The following is a 15,296-nucleotide window of genomic DNA, read 5'->3' as shown; positions in this document are numbered from 1 at the left end:
CCGTCGGTCGATCCATCGAAGGCTCGTGGTCCATTTCACGACGATAATATCTCTAAATACGCATAATTCCAAGGGATCGAATTTTCTTGGAGGGGGGGGGGGAAAAAAAGAAGGAAAGGGAAGAAAAATTTAGGGAAGAAACAGAACGAGACAAGTAAGTAATAAAATACAAGGACGAGAAGTTAAAAAAAAAAAAAAAAAAAAACCCGTAAACAAACCTCGACAGATACAACCGCCAAGTACAAAAAAAAAAAAAAAAAAAGAGTAGCGTAACGTGAGTATCTTTGAACAGCCTTGAAAAGAATGTCCTTAAACAATCCTAAAACTGTCGTCGTACACATGTTGCATATGGTACATCAAGAACAGAAGGGAAAGACTTATGGAACGAAGGAGAAGGGAATGGTGTAAAAACTTAAATAAAAAGCGACGAAAGACGATCGACTATCTCGTAAAGATAAGCCGACGGAGAAAGAGAGAGAGAAAGAAAGAGAGCGAAAATAAATAAAACGAAAGAACGCGGGACAATTGTGTGAAAGTAATATAATATAAAAGCGATATAAATAAAACGAGAGAATTTACTTAATTTAAAAAAAAAAAAAAAAAAAAAAAAAAAAGGAGGGAGAAGAAGTAAGTAAATTAAAACGTATTTGGAAGAGCTTAGGTACATCCGTAGCGAGGCCATACGCGTGGCCGCGCCTCGCGTAGTTTTCGTCACTTCCTCTTACGTCTGTTATTATATTACACCTATCTATATGTATATGTATACATATGTATCTCTGTGCGGAGCTTAGGAATTTGCCTCTGGAACCAGAGATGGAACGAAAATTTGAACGGTCCGAGGTATATGCTTGCTTATCGAGTTAAGTTTTTCATTTCAATATTCATTTATTCGAACACGAGGCGACATCGAATAACCGGAGATAGTTATATTGCGCGGAACGGTCGAGATACGAGGAACGATTTATACTATATGACGAAATTATGATATTTAAATATTTTTTTTAATGAAGGTTGTTATTGTTATTAGGGAAGGAAGGAAGGAAACTCTGGAAGGAATGTAAATCTAATTGATTACGTTAAGACGGGGAGAGGAGGAGGGGGGACGGGGAAACAGGACTATGAAAAGTGAGCAAGAGTAAGATAAAGAGATGAGAGAGATCGAACGAGAATTTTTTTTTCTTTTTTTTTTTTTTTTTTTTTTTTTTTTTCGCTTTGCCCCACCGTCGTTCCAGGAGCAAATTCCTCGACTTACATACGTATAATATATGTATATATATATGCTCTACGTTCAAGATATGCATTATCCATAGAATTATCAGAGAGACAGAAAATCATAGAAATTTTATCGTTCTCGCTTCATTCTACGTATGTTCTACGTATATAATATGTATATATATATATATTATATATACGCACGTACCCGCGTACGTGTGCTCTGTTATTTATATACGTATATATATGTACACACCGCGCTACAGTGGGTTTCCACTCACTTTGAACGTCGTCAATGTATAACACAGCACGAGAGATCATCTCACTTCTTCCGTCACTCGGGGACGTCGTACATCCATCGAAATCGGGCCGGATCGCGCGGAACAACCGTTGCTCGAGGTCCCCCATACGCGGAAGGCTTCATATCCCCGTTTCATTACTCGAGATCGCGTCTCTTCGATATCGCACCTCCTTCCCTCCCCGCCCCCCTGCCCCGTCCCTCACACACACACGCGCGCGCACGCACACGGTCGACCGTCTTATCTTCTTCGCGCGTCGTCTCGCGTTACACTTTTTTTTTCTTTCCTCCTCCTTCTCTTCCTTTTCCTTCTTCTTTCTCTCTTTTTCTCCCCACGTAACTGCTCGACGGCATCGTAAAATTCGTTCGCTCCCCCTCGCGCAACGAGGCGAGCACGGCTCGTACAATAAGTTAATAACGCGCAAGTTAATAATACACACCATGCTACTCGCCATCACTACTTGTCCTCCCCGACAAGGGAGACGAGAGGAGGAGGAGTGAGGGGAACGAGAGAAGAGGAGGGCATCTTAGTCCCTGCCGATCCTCTTGTGAATCTGTTGATGCTTGATCAAGTGTGCCTTCTGCCTGAACGCTTTCCCGCACACCTCGCACCTGAACGGTTTCTCGCCCGTGTGCGTTCTCAGGTGCACCTTAATGTTGCTCTTGTTCAGGAAACCCCTGTTGCAAATGGAGCATCTGTGCACGGGTTTCTCCTTGCCCCCGATCAGGCCCGACTCGGTCCCGTAGGGTAGCGCGGTCGCGCCCGCGGCCGGGCTCTTCTTGGACGGGTTCTGGGAGGCGGGGGCGGGCCTCGACCTCTTCCTTGGGTGGGAGGGCGCGGCGAACGACGAGTGCAGGAGGTGGTCGGGGCTGCACGAGGTGGACACCCTGCCCGGCGGGCTGACCGGTGGATAGGGGCTGGTCGAGGAGGGGGTCTCCCCGCAGGACGTGTTCTGGAGGGCGGCGTTGGCCGACTGGAGCCGGGCGTTGATCAACGGCGCGTAACCGTGCGTCAGCAAGCTCTGCAACGTGGACCCGTGCTGCTGGGCCTGGGTCGAGGGTGTCGCCGTCCCGTATATCTGCGAGTACGGGCTCGGGGACGTGGTCTCCTGCGCCTTGGGGGAGCACGCCGTGTCGATCCAGTCGGCTATGTCGATCCAGTCCCGGGACGCCTCGGGGTCGTGCTCCGACCCCGGCCCGTTCCCGCCGCCCGGCACCGTCGTGTCGGCTATCGCCGACCCGATTATCTCCGCGATGTCCTCGATGTCGTAGTCGACCGGCTGCGACGATTGCGGCAATTGTTGTTGCTGATGGTGTTGATGATGGTGCTGCTGCTGCTGTTGTTGCTGGTGTTGTTGCTGGTGTTGCTGCTGCTGCTGCTGCTGCTGTTGCTGCTGCTGCTGCTTCTGGCTGCCCTGGGGGCACGGCGTGCTCGAGGACACGACCGGTGACTCGTAGTACTCCTGGTTCGAGGAGGAGGTGGGGGAGGAGGAGGGTAAGGAGGGCCTCTGGGCGGACGAGGCTATGGTGTGATAGTGGTGGCCGGGTATGCCGTTGATGCTCAGGTGGCCTGTGTACCCGGTGAAGGGAGGAAGGGGCTTCAACTCGGCCAACGACTGGGCGGAGGCGACGCCGACCGACGAGCCGAGGAGGAGGGTGTCCCACGCGTCCTGCAGACCAGCTGCCGTTTGCTTCACGTCGGGCGGCTCGAGGAAGTCCGGGCCGGTCGCGCCCCACGGGGAGAGGAGCAGGCTGTCCACCCCGACCACCTCGGCAGGGGAGCCGCCGACCACGATCCCCGTCCCCTGGCTGCTGTGCGGGGGCTCGACCCCGGATGAGGTGAGGTGAGGGGGGGCCGCGGGGGGCCCCGACTGGGTCTCGTACTTCATCTCGATCACGATGTCCGGGGTTGGCGACACAGCGGCCACCTCGCCGCCGCCCTTCCCGGACGAGGACGCCTGGCACCTCCCTTCGGATACGATGTCGTAGGGCGACGTGGCACCCAGCCCCTCCTCCTCCCCGGCCTCCCTCGACGATTGGCCGACCACCGCGAGGGGGGGGTGGTATTCTACCTTGCCCGTCCCCTCCTCGACCTTCGTCGCCCTTTGCTGACGATGATGGTGATGCTCCTCGGTCGTACGGGCCTCGAGCTTGGCGCACGACGCCCTCGGCACGAGGTGGTGGTGGTGGTGGTGGTGGTGGTGGTGGTTGTGGTCCTCGTCGGTGTCGTTTCGCTGGCGTTGGATCCGGGACGAGGTGGACAGCAACGAGGTGAGCAGGGAAGCGTTGAAGGTGGGCGAAGTTCCCGCCCTTCGTTCCTCCGCTCGTATCTTCGGGTACTCCTCCGTCTTGATCCGCGCGTTCAGGGACGACAGGATTCCGTTCAAGGGTTCGCTCGTCGTCCCTTCGTTGGGGCCCTCCGCGGTGGTGGTGAGCAGGGCGGAGAGGATGAGATTGCCGGCCGACGAGGAGGACGATGAGGACGACGAGGACGAGGAAGACGACGATGGCTCCGGGGACGACGAGGCGACGCCGTACGAGGCTACGACGACGGCATCGGCGGCTCGCGTGTCCGCGCGGCCGAGGCCCTGCGTCGAGCACGAAGGGGCCAAGTTAGGGGAGATGGCGTAGTTGCACGTAGCGTTCCTGCACGCGTTCGACTGGTGGTTGTGGTGGTGGTGGTGAAGGTGGGACGATGGCGGCTGGTGGCGTTGATGGGACGGCGGACTATTCGCGTTACGGCTCGGCGGTGAACAGAGCTGGAAACCGGCGCTACCACCGTTGTTATCCGGTGCCCCCTCGTCGATCCTTGGGGGCCCAGGGGGCGAGGGGAAGAGGGAACCAGGATTCCACCAGGGATCCACTCTACTGCCGGGGGTGCTGCAACCGCCAACGGCGCCGCGGGGACCTGGAACAGCCAATTTTCATTCTTCGTCTCACGGAGGGAAAACGTTTTTTCCCGTTCCGCTCGATCGTGTTTTCAAACGGATACGTTTTATTAATAAAGAAGGCGCGGGTAGAAATAATACGGGCGCGTATAAATACACATGTATATATATATATATACATGTGGCGCGTGTATCGCGAAGTTAAGTAGGCAGATACCACTTCTCTCGAGAAGAAAGACTTGCTCCTGTTAACTAGGTTAGTGGCACGCTAGCCAGCCACGGCTCGGTACACTCGACCAACCAAATTGCCGCGTTTAAAAATATATTTTTCGAACCGTCATCGATAGCCGAATGCTATATCCCTTATCGAACGGCGAAGAAACATCGAAGAACGAGAAGAGAAGAAGAAAAACGTTCGTTCGAGGGAAAATACCAACGACGATGATAATAATAATAACAAAAGGGATCCAATCGAGAAATCCTAGATCCTATTCACCAGAATCCATATTTCCAAAGTTTGGGAAAAGACGCGAAAAGACGAAGCTCAAAAAAAAAAAAAAAAAAAAAAAAAGAATCGAAGAGCCAACCGATAAAACAGATCATCGGATTCTTTATTTCCGTTCGATCGAGAAGGATCGTTGGCTCGCGAATCTCTCTCTCTCTCTCTCTTTCTTTCCCTCGATTGACACATCCGCGTGGCCGTAGGATCACGTCATGGGAATCATGCAAATGGTATATACGTCGTCCGACGTGTACCACCGCACCTCTCCTTCCTCCCCTCCAGCCGAGGGGACCGACCCCCACTCGCGGCTCGAGCACTCGTACTCGTATCACGCCGTATCCGTCCTTGTCGTCGGTTAGAGCCCCGTCCTTGTCGATCGCCGCCGCGGACGACGAGCGGTAGACGAGAGCGTTGGAGGTCCCCCGCTCGTGGGACCGAGAGGAGGGGAGGGGCGGCTGTCGTGACGTGTTCACCGGTGTACCGTTAGCCCAATGGCGTGGACTCGCGAGCGCCCCTCCCCCCTCCCCACTCCTCTTGCCCCTCGAAACGTCGATCAGCAGCCGGGGAACGGCGGTCCCACTTTTTCGAGCCTACGACAATGTCTCAGTGAGCTACTTATCAATGGGATCACCGGGTATCCGACCGATTCGCCTTTATCGATTTACCAAAGATACGAAGCAATACGATGCGCGCATCTGTGCATCCGTGTTGTTGCACGTTGTCTCGCGCGTTGTTACTTACTCGATATTCACGGTGTTGGATCGATTCGAGAGATTCTTTTCGTAATCGCGTTACATATATATTCGTAAGGAGAAAAATTACCTCGCGAATCGGGCGGTAAAGGGATATTCTTTTTTATCGGCCGAGGCGGGGCGGGGTTGCAATCTAGCGGGAAACGAAGGAATTGGCGTGCGTCCGAGGCGCGAGCGAAAAGGAGCCGCATCCGCGACCGTTCGTGCGACTATACGCCGAAACTATACCGCGCTCGCGTTATAGTGGGGGCCCGAAGTAGGCCGGAGCACCGTTACAGACCCGGTGCACGGGTCGGAGCCTACGCAAATCGGCTAGATTTTTGTCCAGATGGCTTTCCTTTTCGTTGTGAAAAATGGCGCGTGCGAGCCATTGGTCCCCGCGGTGACACACTTTTGCACGGAGCGCCGCGACACGACACGCACCGCAACTTGGCCGCCGCTCCGTCCATCGATTTCCTCTTCGAGCGTGACCACGCGCCCTCTCTTGCTCCTCTCCCTCGATCGAGCTCCGCTATACCCACGCCTATTATTCATTCCGTGTTATGAACCGTGTTACGCCACCCCTCGTCCCGATTTTAATATTCGAAAAATCGCGGAGCGAGAGGAGACGAATCACGAAGGAATCGAATTATTATTTCTTCGAAAAAAAATGAGAGGGGACGAAAGAGGGTGGAACTCTTTTCGACCGCGTAAATGGTGATCACGTGACTCGAGCAGGGACTCGCACTTGCTCGAGTCTACTATACACGAGCGACGCTAAACTATATCCGAGCGTGGCGCGGTAGGGGAAACGGAAGTAGGTCGAAGCACCGTTACGAGTTGCGCCCGTACGGAGAGGAGGCCTACGCGAAACCAGTCGGATTTTGCTAGGCGCGCGAGCCATGGCTTTCCTTTTCGTTACGAAAAATGGCGCGTGCGAATCGCGGCTCCCCATCACGGGGAGTGACCCACATTGACGAGCCGCACTCGTACCAACGAAATTCGCCAATATTTCAGATCCCCCCAAACAACGCGAAGATACTTTTGAAGAGGAAGGGCAAAGTTTTCCCTTCTTTTTAGAGAAATTATCGATCATATTTCCTGGCGGAACTAACCGACCATTTAGATCGTATTAGCGAGGAATGTCGTCGACTTTCGCATTTAAATAAACCCATTTTCGAGAGATAAACGAAATGAGGGTGTTATCTTTATCTATCATAGCGGTATGGAAACGGAATGGAAACAGGGATTATATTTAGAACCTTCATTAGCTGTCGAGCGATTAGCTTTTCAAGTCAAGCTAATGTGGGTTATTTGGGACGAGCTTTTATTTGGACATAACGACCGAAGATTGGATCTTCGTGGATTACTTTCGTTCGAAAAATTGCGAATCTCGCGATAAAAAAAAAAAAAAAGGAAAAAAAATCGAACGGAAATTCCACGCGAGAGCGTGGAAATCGGAGACTTGAACGCCAGCAACGCCGTACCGCTTCCTCCTCTTCGAGTCATACCTCTACCCTCCTTCGTTATATATACCGCCAAATATACCTCTTCGAGATACAAATTTCTCGTTTACGAATCAAATTGAACGACGTAAGATATATAATAATAGATCCAGATCGATCGAAGTTACCAGCTTCGTGTGTATCGTTTCATCGATACATATCAAGAGAGAGAGAGAGAGAAAATTATCCGAAAAAATTATTTCGAGCGAAGATCCTACCTGTTGGTGAACAGAGAAATTGCCCCCCCCTCCGTCCTCCCTCCTCCCTATCGAACACCGCCGCTCCGGTATTCGCCTCAATGTCGACATCGAAATGCGTCGTAGCCTCATAGAGGCGCGTACGAGGCGCGTACGCGAGGGAACCTGGCACCGGAGGTGCTGCTGCCAACGGAGAAAGTGCGCAGACTATTAAGGTAAAGGTTAAAAGAAGACGAGGGAGAGGCGGATAAACGAGGCGAATCCGTCCGAAGAAGGTGAAGGAAGAAGAGATTAAAGAAAAAAGAAAAGAAAAAAAAATCCATATATATATATATATATGTGTGTGTATATGTGTATATATATCCCAGCGATAAGCGAGATATATAATTCGAGCCGATTCGCGTGCCGATTGGCGATTCGAATTCGCGGTTAATTAAATCGAAGAGATCGATGCAGATGCGGAGAATCGAGAGGGAGGAGGAGGAAGAGTAGCGGTACTCGGTAAGAGATCCACCGGCGATGAACAAAGCGAGGCGAGCACCGAGGGGACGCGACCGTGGACGCGAGGTATATCTATAGATCGCTTGCGGAACTGACGAGTCGGAAGCCCTCCCCCCACCCTGCCTAGCCTGGCTTTGGAATACCGGTTAATGTGGTACACTGACCTACTCTCGAGCCACGCCGCTACCACCAGGGAATACCCCACCACTCTGTTATTCTCTCTTCCTTCTCGTTCCTCTCTCCTTCCTCGTCCCTCCAACGGCATTCCCTTTCTGCCTCCGTAATTCTCTTTCTCTCTCTCTCTCTCTCTCTTTCTCGTTTCTCTTGGAATCGTTGGATCATATCCAACGGGCCCCCACATCTCTCTTTCTTCGCTCAGGTTGCTCCTTCGTAAAAACAGCCTCCCTGACTCCTCTTTTCCTACCGAGTTGCTTACAATTTCACAGCCGCTTCCTCTTTCTTCGTCCTCGATTCTCTCGTTCCCGGAAGATCCGCAGTGCAGAATGCGTGCGTGTATCGAAACTCTCGCCTCTTATCCTTTCCTTCGTTTATCTTCCATCAAACGAGGGACGAGATATCTCGAATCGAGAAGAAGAAGGAAGAGGAGGAGAAGAAGAAGAAGAAGAAGAAGGTATTTCGAGATGTTTACTCTCGAACAGAGAGAGAGAGAGAGAGAGAGAGAGAGAAAAGAATAAGACGAAGAAGAAGAAGAAGGTATACACTTGCTGAAACGCGGACCAATATGCAATATTGGAGCATTGACCTAGGTCGAATCTGTTGTCCAATTTACTCGAGCGTGACGAATTTTCCCGGGAATATGTTGGCCGACCGACCGTGCTCGTAATTGGCCGAAATACGAGCACACCGGCGAGAAATCGAACCGAATGCTCGTGATACTGACACTGCACGCTCGAGCCAATCGTGGATTGGCATCGTGGAGCAACGAACCGCCTCGCGAGATGTCTACAACCTCGCGCCAACACGTCGATCCCCCCCCCCTTCTCCTCCCCTTCCCCTCCTCTCCCCCACCACTCGAGGCCGTCCGCTAAAGCTAAAGGAAGTCACTCGGGAGAAATTTCTCCTCGCCAGCCTCCGTCTCTCTCTTTCGTATCTACGTGTAATCTTCCTTATTTTCCTACTTCGTTCCTCTTCTTCGCTCCTCGATATCCGAATACCTTAATAGCCGTGTCGCCTTCTCTAAATGTCAAAGAACCACCGAGAGAGAGAGAGAGAGAGAGAGAGAGAGAGAGAGAGAGAGAGAGAGAAAGAGACGCGTATTGCTCGCCGATATCTAGCTTTTTTTGCGCGTATAATATATATATATGTTGCGTATGTGTGCGTATATCGTACGACGTGTAGGTAAGGTACGTGTTGCTCGATGCTCGATGGAAATTGCGCGGCGATGGATTCGAAATTTCGTGGTCTCGGTCAAGGGCAAGGACGTTGTTTCCGAATAAAGAGGCGCGTGGTGTAACGTGTAATCGGTTTCTCGAGGAGGAGGAGAGAGACGAGTAACGTGACGGATCGGTTACGATCGTAAATTTGCGGAACAGAACGAGGAAAGGCAGAGAACGATAAAGATAAAATTTATTCGTTCGAACGAATGTATGGCCCGGACACGTATGATTTGTCGTTTCTCGAAAACGAAAGACGAAAGCGTTGGAAGAAACGGCACTCCATGCCACGCGATTGCGACAGACAAAGATCGCCAAGATCGTGAACAAAGATATCTCTCGTGAAATAAATATCTATCCAGAAACGGTTTTACCCTCGTTATTATTATTCAACGGTTAACTCGGACTGAAACTCGACGCGAAAACAGAATTTCTTAACTACTTCTGAATATACACGATACGATGGTGCAATTTTCGTCGCAACCTTTCGATCGATGGAAACTCGATTTTTAATTTAACTTAACACTCGATTTTATTAAAAATCTCTCGTTGTTGGACGGAATAACAGTATAATAAAATACTGTTGGGAATAAAAAAAAATGAACACAATTCGACGGATCGAGGTTTCGTTCGTTGTTTGGCGGACGGGCCACGAAAGCTGTCAAATTTTTACGACGAGATTTCGAGTCGTTAATATATACACTTGGGTACACGCGGTCCGAAATACCGAAATGCTTTCATGCTGCGGAGGATCCTCCTTTATGACACGGTTACCAGTACCCGTTACTAACTGTTAGGTTTTAGTGCCAGGTCCCACTGACACGTTGCGAACGGCCTCTCGAAACGAATCGAAGGATAACGATATTTTCAATTGTCAATTGCTTTCAATCACCATCCTTTTTTCTCCCCCAATCGAAATTATTCTTTTTGTTGGATAATCGCAAGTCGTAAACATTTTTCATTCTGACGATATTTTTCGATTCGGCAAGATTTCCATACCGATTCAAATTTCCTATAAATTATATAAATATATACTTCCAACCATCCGTGTTACGTAAAATACCAATTTTCTCTCTCTCTCTCATTCCAATAAGCGTCACAAAACAGGCGTATCAGATGGTTTATTATCCGATAAATTCGCCAGATGTAATATCTTTTTTTACGCCGTGTTTCCTCGATTTCTCAATTTCTAGTGTCTTCGACTTCTTACTTTCTGGGTCGCATCGGTAGCACTCTCTAAACAATCCTTCCTCAACACTGTTCCGGAAGAATTCCAGTCCATTCAAACAAGTAGACCTGACCTTCCTTTACGATATATATATATATATATCGTCCATCACGAATTGCGAAAGTCCAAGGATAACCAGCTTGCCTTGTCGTTAAGTTTAACATCCTACATCGTTCGAGGATGATACCTCGTGACGATATTGTGTGTGAGAGAGAGAGAGAGAGAGAAGCGGACGAAAAAGAAAGAGAGGAAAAAAAGTCGGCCGGAATTCGCAACTTCGATCGTGAATACGAGACACGGGTTGTTCTATCGTTAGAAAGCGTGGTAACTCGAGTGACGTATGTGGTAGAAGAAATTCTGAGCAGGAATCGATTGATAAAAAAAATCGTTGCGACGACGTTTGTCCTACCTAGAAGAAAACTCGTGCAACGATTTTCTCGAATTATTCTTATTATTACGAACGATTTCCCTCGGAAAATTCGTGATCGAAGGCCTACAAGGAGAGACATTTAACACGATATCTACGATATTTACAATTTAAATTAGATTTAAATTGGGCGACACGATGGCTGGATGGTATTTATTCGAAATATTCCTCGACCGATATATATATACATAAATATCCAGCCATCGTGCGCGCGCGAGAAAGAGATAAACAGAGATAATTACATATGAGCAGCGTGGTATCCAGAGTGGAATTGTTGATGTCCTCAGGACCTTCCCTTATAAATCTATCCACAGAGCGAGGCACTTTTCGTCGTCTTCGTTTCTCTTCGTTCACCCTCGACCTGGATCAGCGTTTCTTCCTCGTGAGATCACTTGTTCGGCCTTGTTCACCACCTCGGCTCAGCACCGAGGCAAAGGGGGCGGGGGAGGGAAGATGCAGGACCGAAGACGGGACACACGTGGATGCGCGCGTGGAGAGAAGAAAGAAGAGAATAGGGAAAAAAAAAAGGAGGAGTGGATAAGAGAGAGAGAGACGTACTTTTGTCCCCCCCCCCCGATCGCGTACCGCAACGACGAGAGCACGAAATCGTGTCTGTAAGTGGGCGGCATTCGATCGGGAATCGTCCAATTTTCCCGGAGGAATAACTCGGAGGATGGCCGGCCACCGCGAACTTTCACTGCGACGCCCTTCCTCTTCTTCTCTTCCTCGTGTTCTTCTTCTTCCTCCTCCTCCTCTCCTCCTCCACCATCCAGCACGCTATCACCACCCTCGCCGAATCGTCCAAATCGGTGGTGACGCGTTCGGGCATAGATCGGCCCTTGACCTTCGCCACCAACACTTGCCAACGACACTTGGAGACCGATTTCTTTCCAATTATAATATCTTCCTTCCTCCTCGGGATTGGGATCACGATCGTATATATATATATATATAATGAAACTATCACGATACCCTTCTATATCGTCGCGATATGATACCCCGCCGATTCACTGGAAATTATAATTTTCACGACGCTCTCCTCCCCGTTGTTCGACGATATTATATCCATCCGATTTATTTATCTATCCCGTCTCTCCCAGGGGGAGACTGTTCCCTCCTGTCCCGCCAATTCCCGACTATTCCTCACGTTCCACGCTTGATAACGTCACGGGCGAACGCGAGTGTGAAAGAGACGGAAGGAGGGAGAAAGAGAGAGAGAGAGAGGAAACAGAAGGAGCATTAGAGGGTGGGAGGGAGAGAGGAAGGAAGAAGGAGAGAGAGAGAGAGAGAGAGGAAGGGAAAGAAAGGAAGAGAGATAGCGGAGGGAGGCCTCGCAGATGTAGCACGAACAGGAGAGTGGCCTGTGGCTCGCCTGGCGCCGGACGAGATGCGACTAATTCCTAAAAGTAGGCGAGGAAGAAACGAACTGGATGGCCTGTGGGCCCTTACTGCGAGGGGTCTTACGCGGTGCCGACCGACAGGGGCCCCTACCTGCCTATCCAGCCAGAGGGGGACCCTCGAACCCCCCACTCACCGCCTATATACCTTCTTCCCCTTCCCTCTGCTCTTCTTCCACCACCATTTTCCCGGTGTGGGACAACCACCACCACCACCAAGGTTGGCGCGCAATCCCCTCCCTCCGCCGATGTCCGATCCGATTTGTAACGGGGTATCGGCTCGGAGGAGACAAATGCTTCTTCTTCTTCTTCTTCTTCTCTTTCCTTCGATCGTCGAAATTTGTTGATTCGATGATGGATGGACGGATCGAAGCGAAGTAAGTAGTAAAGCAGAAACTGAAGAAACTGGTGATTTAGAATCGGTTTCGAACGGGGTTTTATGTCGATGTCAGGATTCTCTCGCAGCAACATTCAAGTTTTCGTTCAAGTCTCGATAGAATGCTCTATTTTTCTTTAACAAAAGCGAGACATGCGCGTATTGTATGATGATGATGATGATGATGATGATGATCGTTGAAAATTCCAAGTAGTTGAACCGTTAGATGAAACATCGGTTGTAATTGGTATCTCTCCATTCGTGTTTTCTATCCTCCTTATATCCCACACGCCGTCGAATCATCCGACTCGGCACATTGGAATAATTCGATCGATTTCAGAATTTTTCTTTTTCTTTTTTTTTGCTTGCTCGAGTTTAATCGACGCAGGATTTCGTAATTTTTTACCTTCACCGGGCACGACTCGACGAACACCTACGCCCGAACGCAACAACGGAACGGGCAGGGAAACGCGTAACAGCGTAAGCGTATGCGAGTTCTAAAATTCTTTTTCTTTTCTTCTACATTCCCTTTTTTTTTTTTTTTTTTCAAGGAAAAAAGATCGATCCCCTTCCATGCAATGTATTTAAAATGTATTTATCAAAAAATGCAATCACCACGCACGAAATAATAATAATGTAACAACGAGGGAAATCCGTGGAAACGGAAGGAATTTTTGGAATTTTGGAAGGAGGAAATGAAATTGTTGGGTACCTAGAGGCGGCTTTTCGAGGGAAAAAAAGTCAGCCTTAACCCCTTTTTCGAAGGGGTTTTTACAGTTACCCTACAAATCCGTGACTGAAAAGAAAGGGAGCCGAACTTTTGAGGATTGCAGCAGAAAAAATTGGTTACCGCTAGTTTACAAAATATACCGTAAATGAACCTATCGACACGCTCTTCTTAATCTTCCCAGCTGCCGGAAACATCTTGGAAAGATCTTGGAAAGATCAAAAAAAATTTTTTTACTTTCCCTCCCTCCTCTCCAAAGAGGACAGAGAGGTGAAATTCGCGTAATTTCTTCCGAAATATCTTTCTCTCAAATTGCCAATAATCGCGCAAGATATATATATATAAAGTAAAATCTGTTGAAACGTTTCGATCCGCGTCGTAATAATATTGTTGTGTTGTATAACTTTCGATTAATTAGGCGTCGAAGCAAGGCCCTCCCCCGCTTGGTCGAGGAAGGCCTCTCTCTCTCTCTCTCTCTCCTTGGCGGAACGACGCGGCGATCGTCGAGGAGGGGGGGAGGCCCTTTCCGCGAATTCGAACAGCCCCACTTCTCCCCTACGACGGGTCGGTTACACTTTCGCTACTGCGACTAGTGGTACCACTCGACCGCCTTCCTCCTCCCCCTTTCTCCTTCTTCGTGAGCATCGGTAACCAGATCGACCTAATTGTTTCCAAGTTTATTCGAAAAGTATGCGAATCGTGAGATCGGTGACGATTTTACGTGTACGTGTTTTTATATATATATATATATATTGTATATACGAGGACCATAGCGCCATCTCGGTTCTTCGACGATGGAAACGGAATTAAAGTTTTGGGGAATATTGATATGCGATGGCAAAGTACGATATACGAAGGGGATCAATTTTTTCCTTTTATTTTATTAATTAATTTCACGTATGTATAGAGGAGTATAGCGCCATCTCGGTTCTCCGACGATGGAAATGGAATTAAAGTTTTGGGGAATATTGATATGCGATGGCAAAGTACGATATACGAAGGGGATCGATTTTTCCTTTTTATTTTATTAATTAATTTCATAATGTATGTATAGAGGAGTTATATAGAGGAGTATAGCGCCATCTCGGTTCTTGGAAATGGAATTAAAGTTTTGGGGAATATTGATATGCGATGGCAAAGTACGATATACGAAGGGGATCGATTTTTCCTTTTTATTTTATTAATTAATTTCATAATTTATGTATAGAGGAGTTATATAGAGGAGTATAACGCCATCTCGGTTCTTGGACGATGGAAATGGAATTAAAGTTTTGGGGAATATTGACAAATGATTCGTTGTGCACGTATATACGAGGACTATAGCGCCATCTCGGTTCTTGGACGATGGAAATGGGATTAAAGTTTTGGGGAATATTGATAAATGATTCGGTACACGGTATCCGGGATGGCGTGAGAGTGCAATAGGAAGGGGATAATTTTTTTTTTTTTTTTTTTTATTAATTAACGTGCGCAAAGAGGTGTGCAGGATAGCAGAAAGAATTGACGGTTTGCTGGTGACAAAAGTCAGAAAAACAACGGTGCAAGATCTCGTTTATTACCAGCAATAAAATTCTGCGATATATCAGAATAATCCTAACGGTTCGAGATTCGACGAACAAAGTTTAACGAAGGATTTAAGGATTTTGACCATGACCTTGAACACTCACGAGCAATACTCATAAATTACATCACGTTCCGTTGGTGAATCCAACGGTTGTCCGTTGTCAAAATATTTATCCGTGTTTCCGGCTACGTTTGCTTGTTGTTTTTCTTCTTTTTATATATGCATATATTCAATGCATCGATATGGAAATAAATACTAGATATTAAATATATCACTTCGCATAATTGTATATAAATTTATATATATATATATATATAACGGATATATATAACGGATTATTATTCCTATT

General features: G+C 48.4%; 1 protein-coding gene across 1 annotated transcript; it reads right to left on the bottom strand.

The window, feature by feature from the left end:
• Window positions 1-525: 525 nt before the first annotated feature.
• Window positions 526-12,400, bottom strand: ich (zinc finger protein ichor). Its single transcript, XM_086916557.1, has 2 exons — window positions 11,126-12,400; window positions 526-4,418 (listed from the first exon to the last, which is right to left on the bottom strand). The coding sequence occupies exon 2, from the start codon at window positions 3,397-3,399 to the stop codon at window positions 2,038-2,040; it is 1,362 nt and encodes a 453-aa protein (XP_086772683.1). The 5' UTR covers window positions 3,400-4,418; window positions 11,126-12,400; the 3' UTR covers window positions 526-2,037.
• Between the last annotated feature and the right edge of the window lie 2,896 nt (window positions 12,401-15,296).

Source organism: Apis florea, unplaced genomic scaffold (assembly GCF_048593485.1).
Source record: "Apis florea isolate Af1SG1 unplaced genomic scaffold, ASM4859348v1 contig_3802_pilon, whole genome shotgun sequence".
In the NCBI taxonomy this organism is placed as follows: domain Eukaryota; kingdom Metazoa; phylum Arthropoda; class Insecta; order Hymenoptera; family Apidae; genus Apis; species Apis florea.
This window is presented reverse-complemented; position numbering and strand designations above follow the sequence as displayed.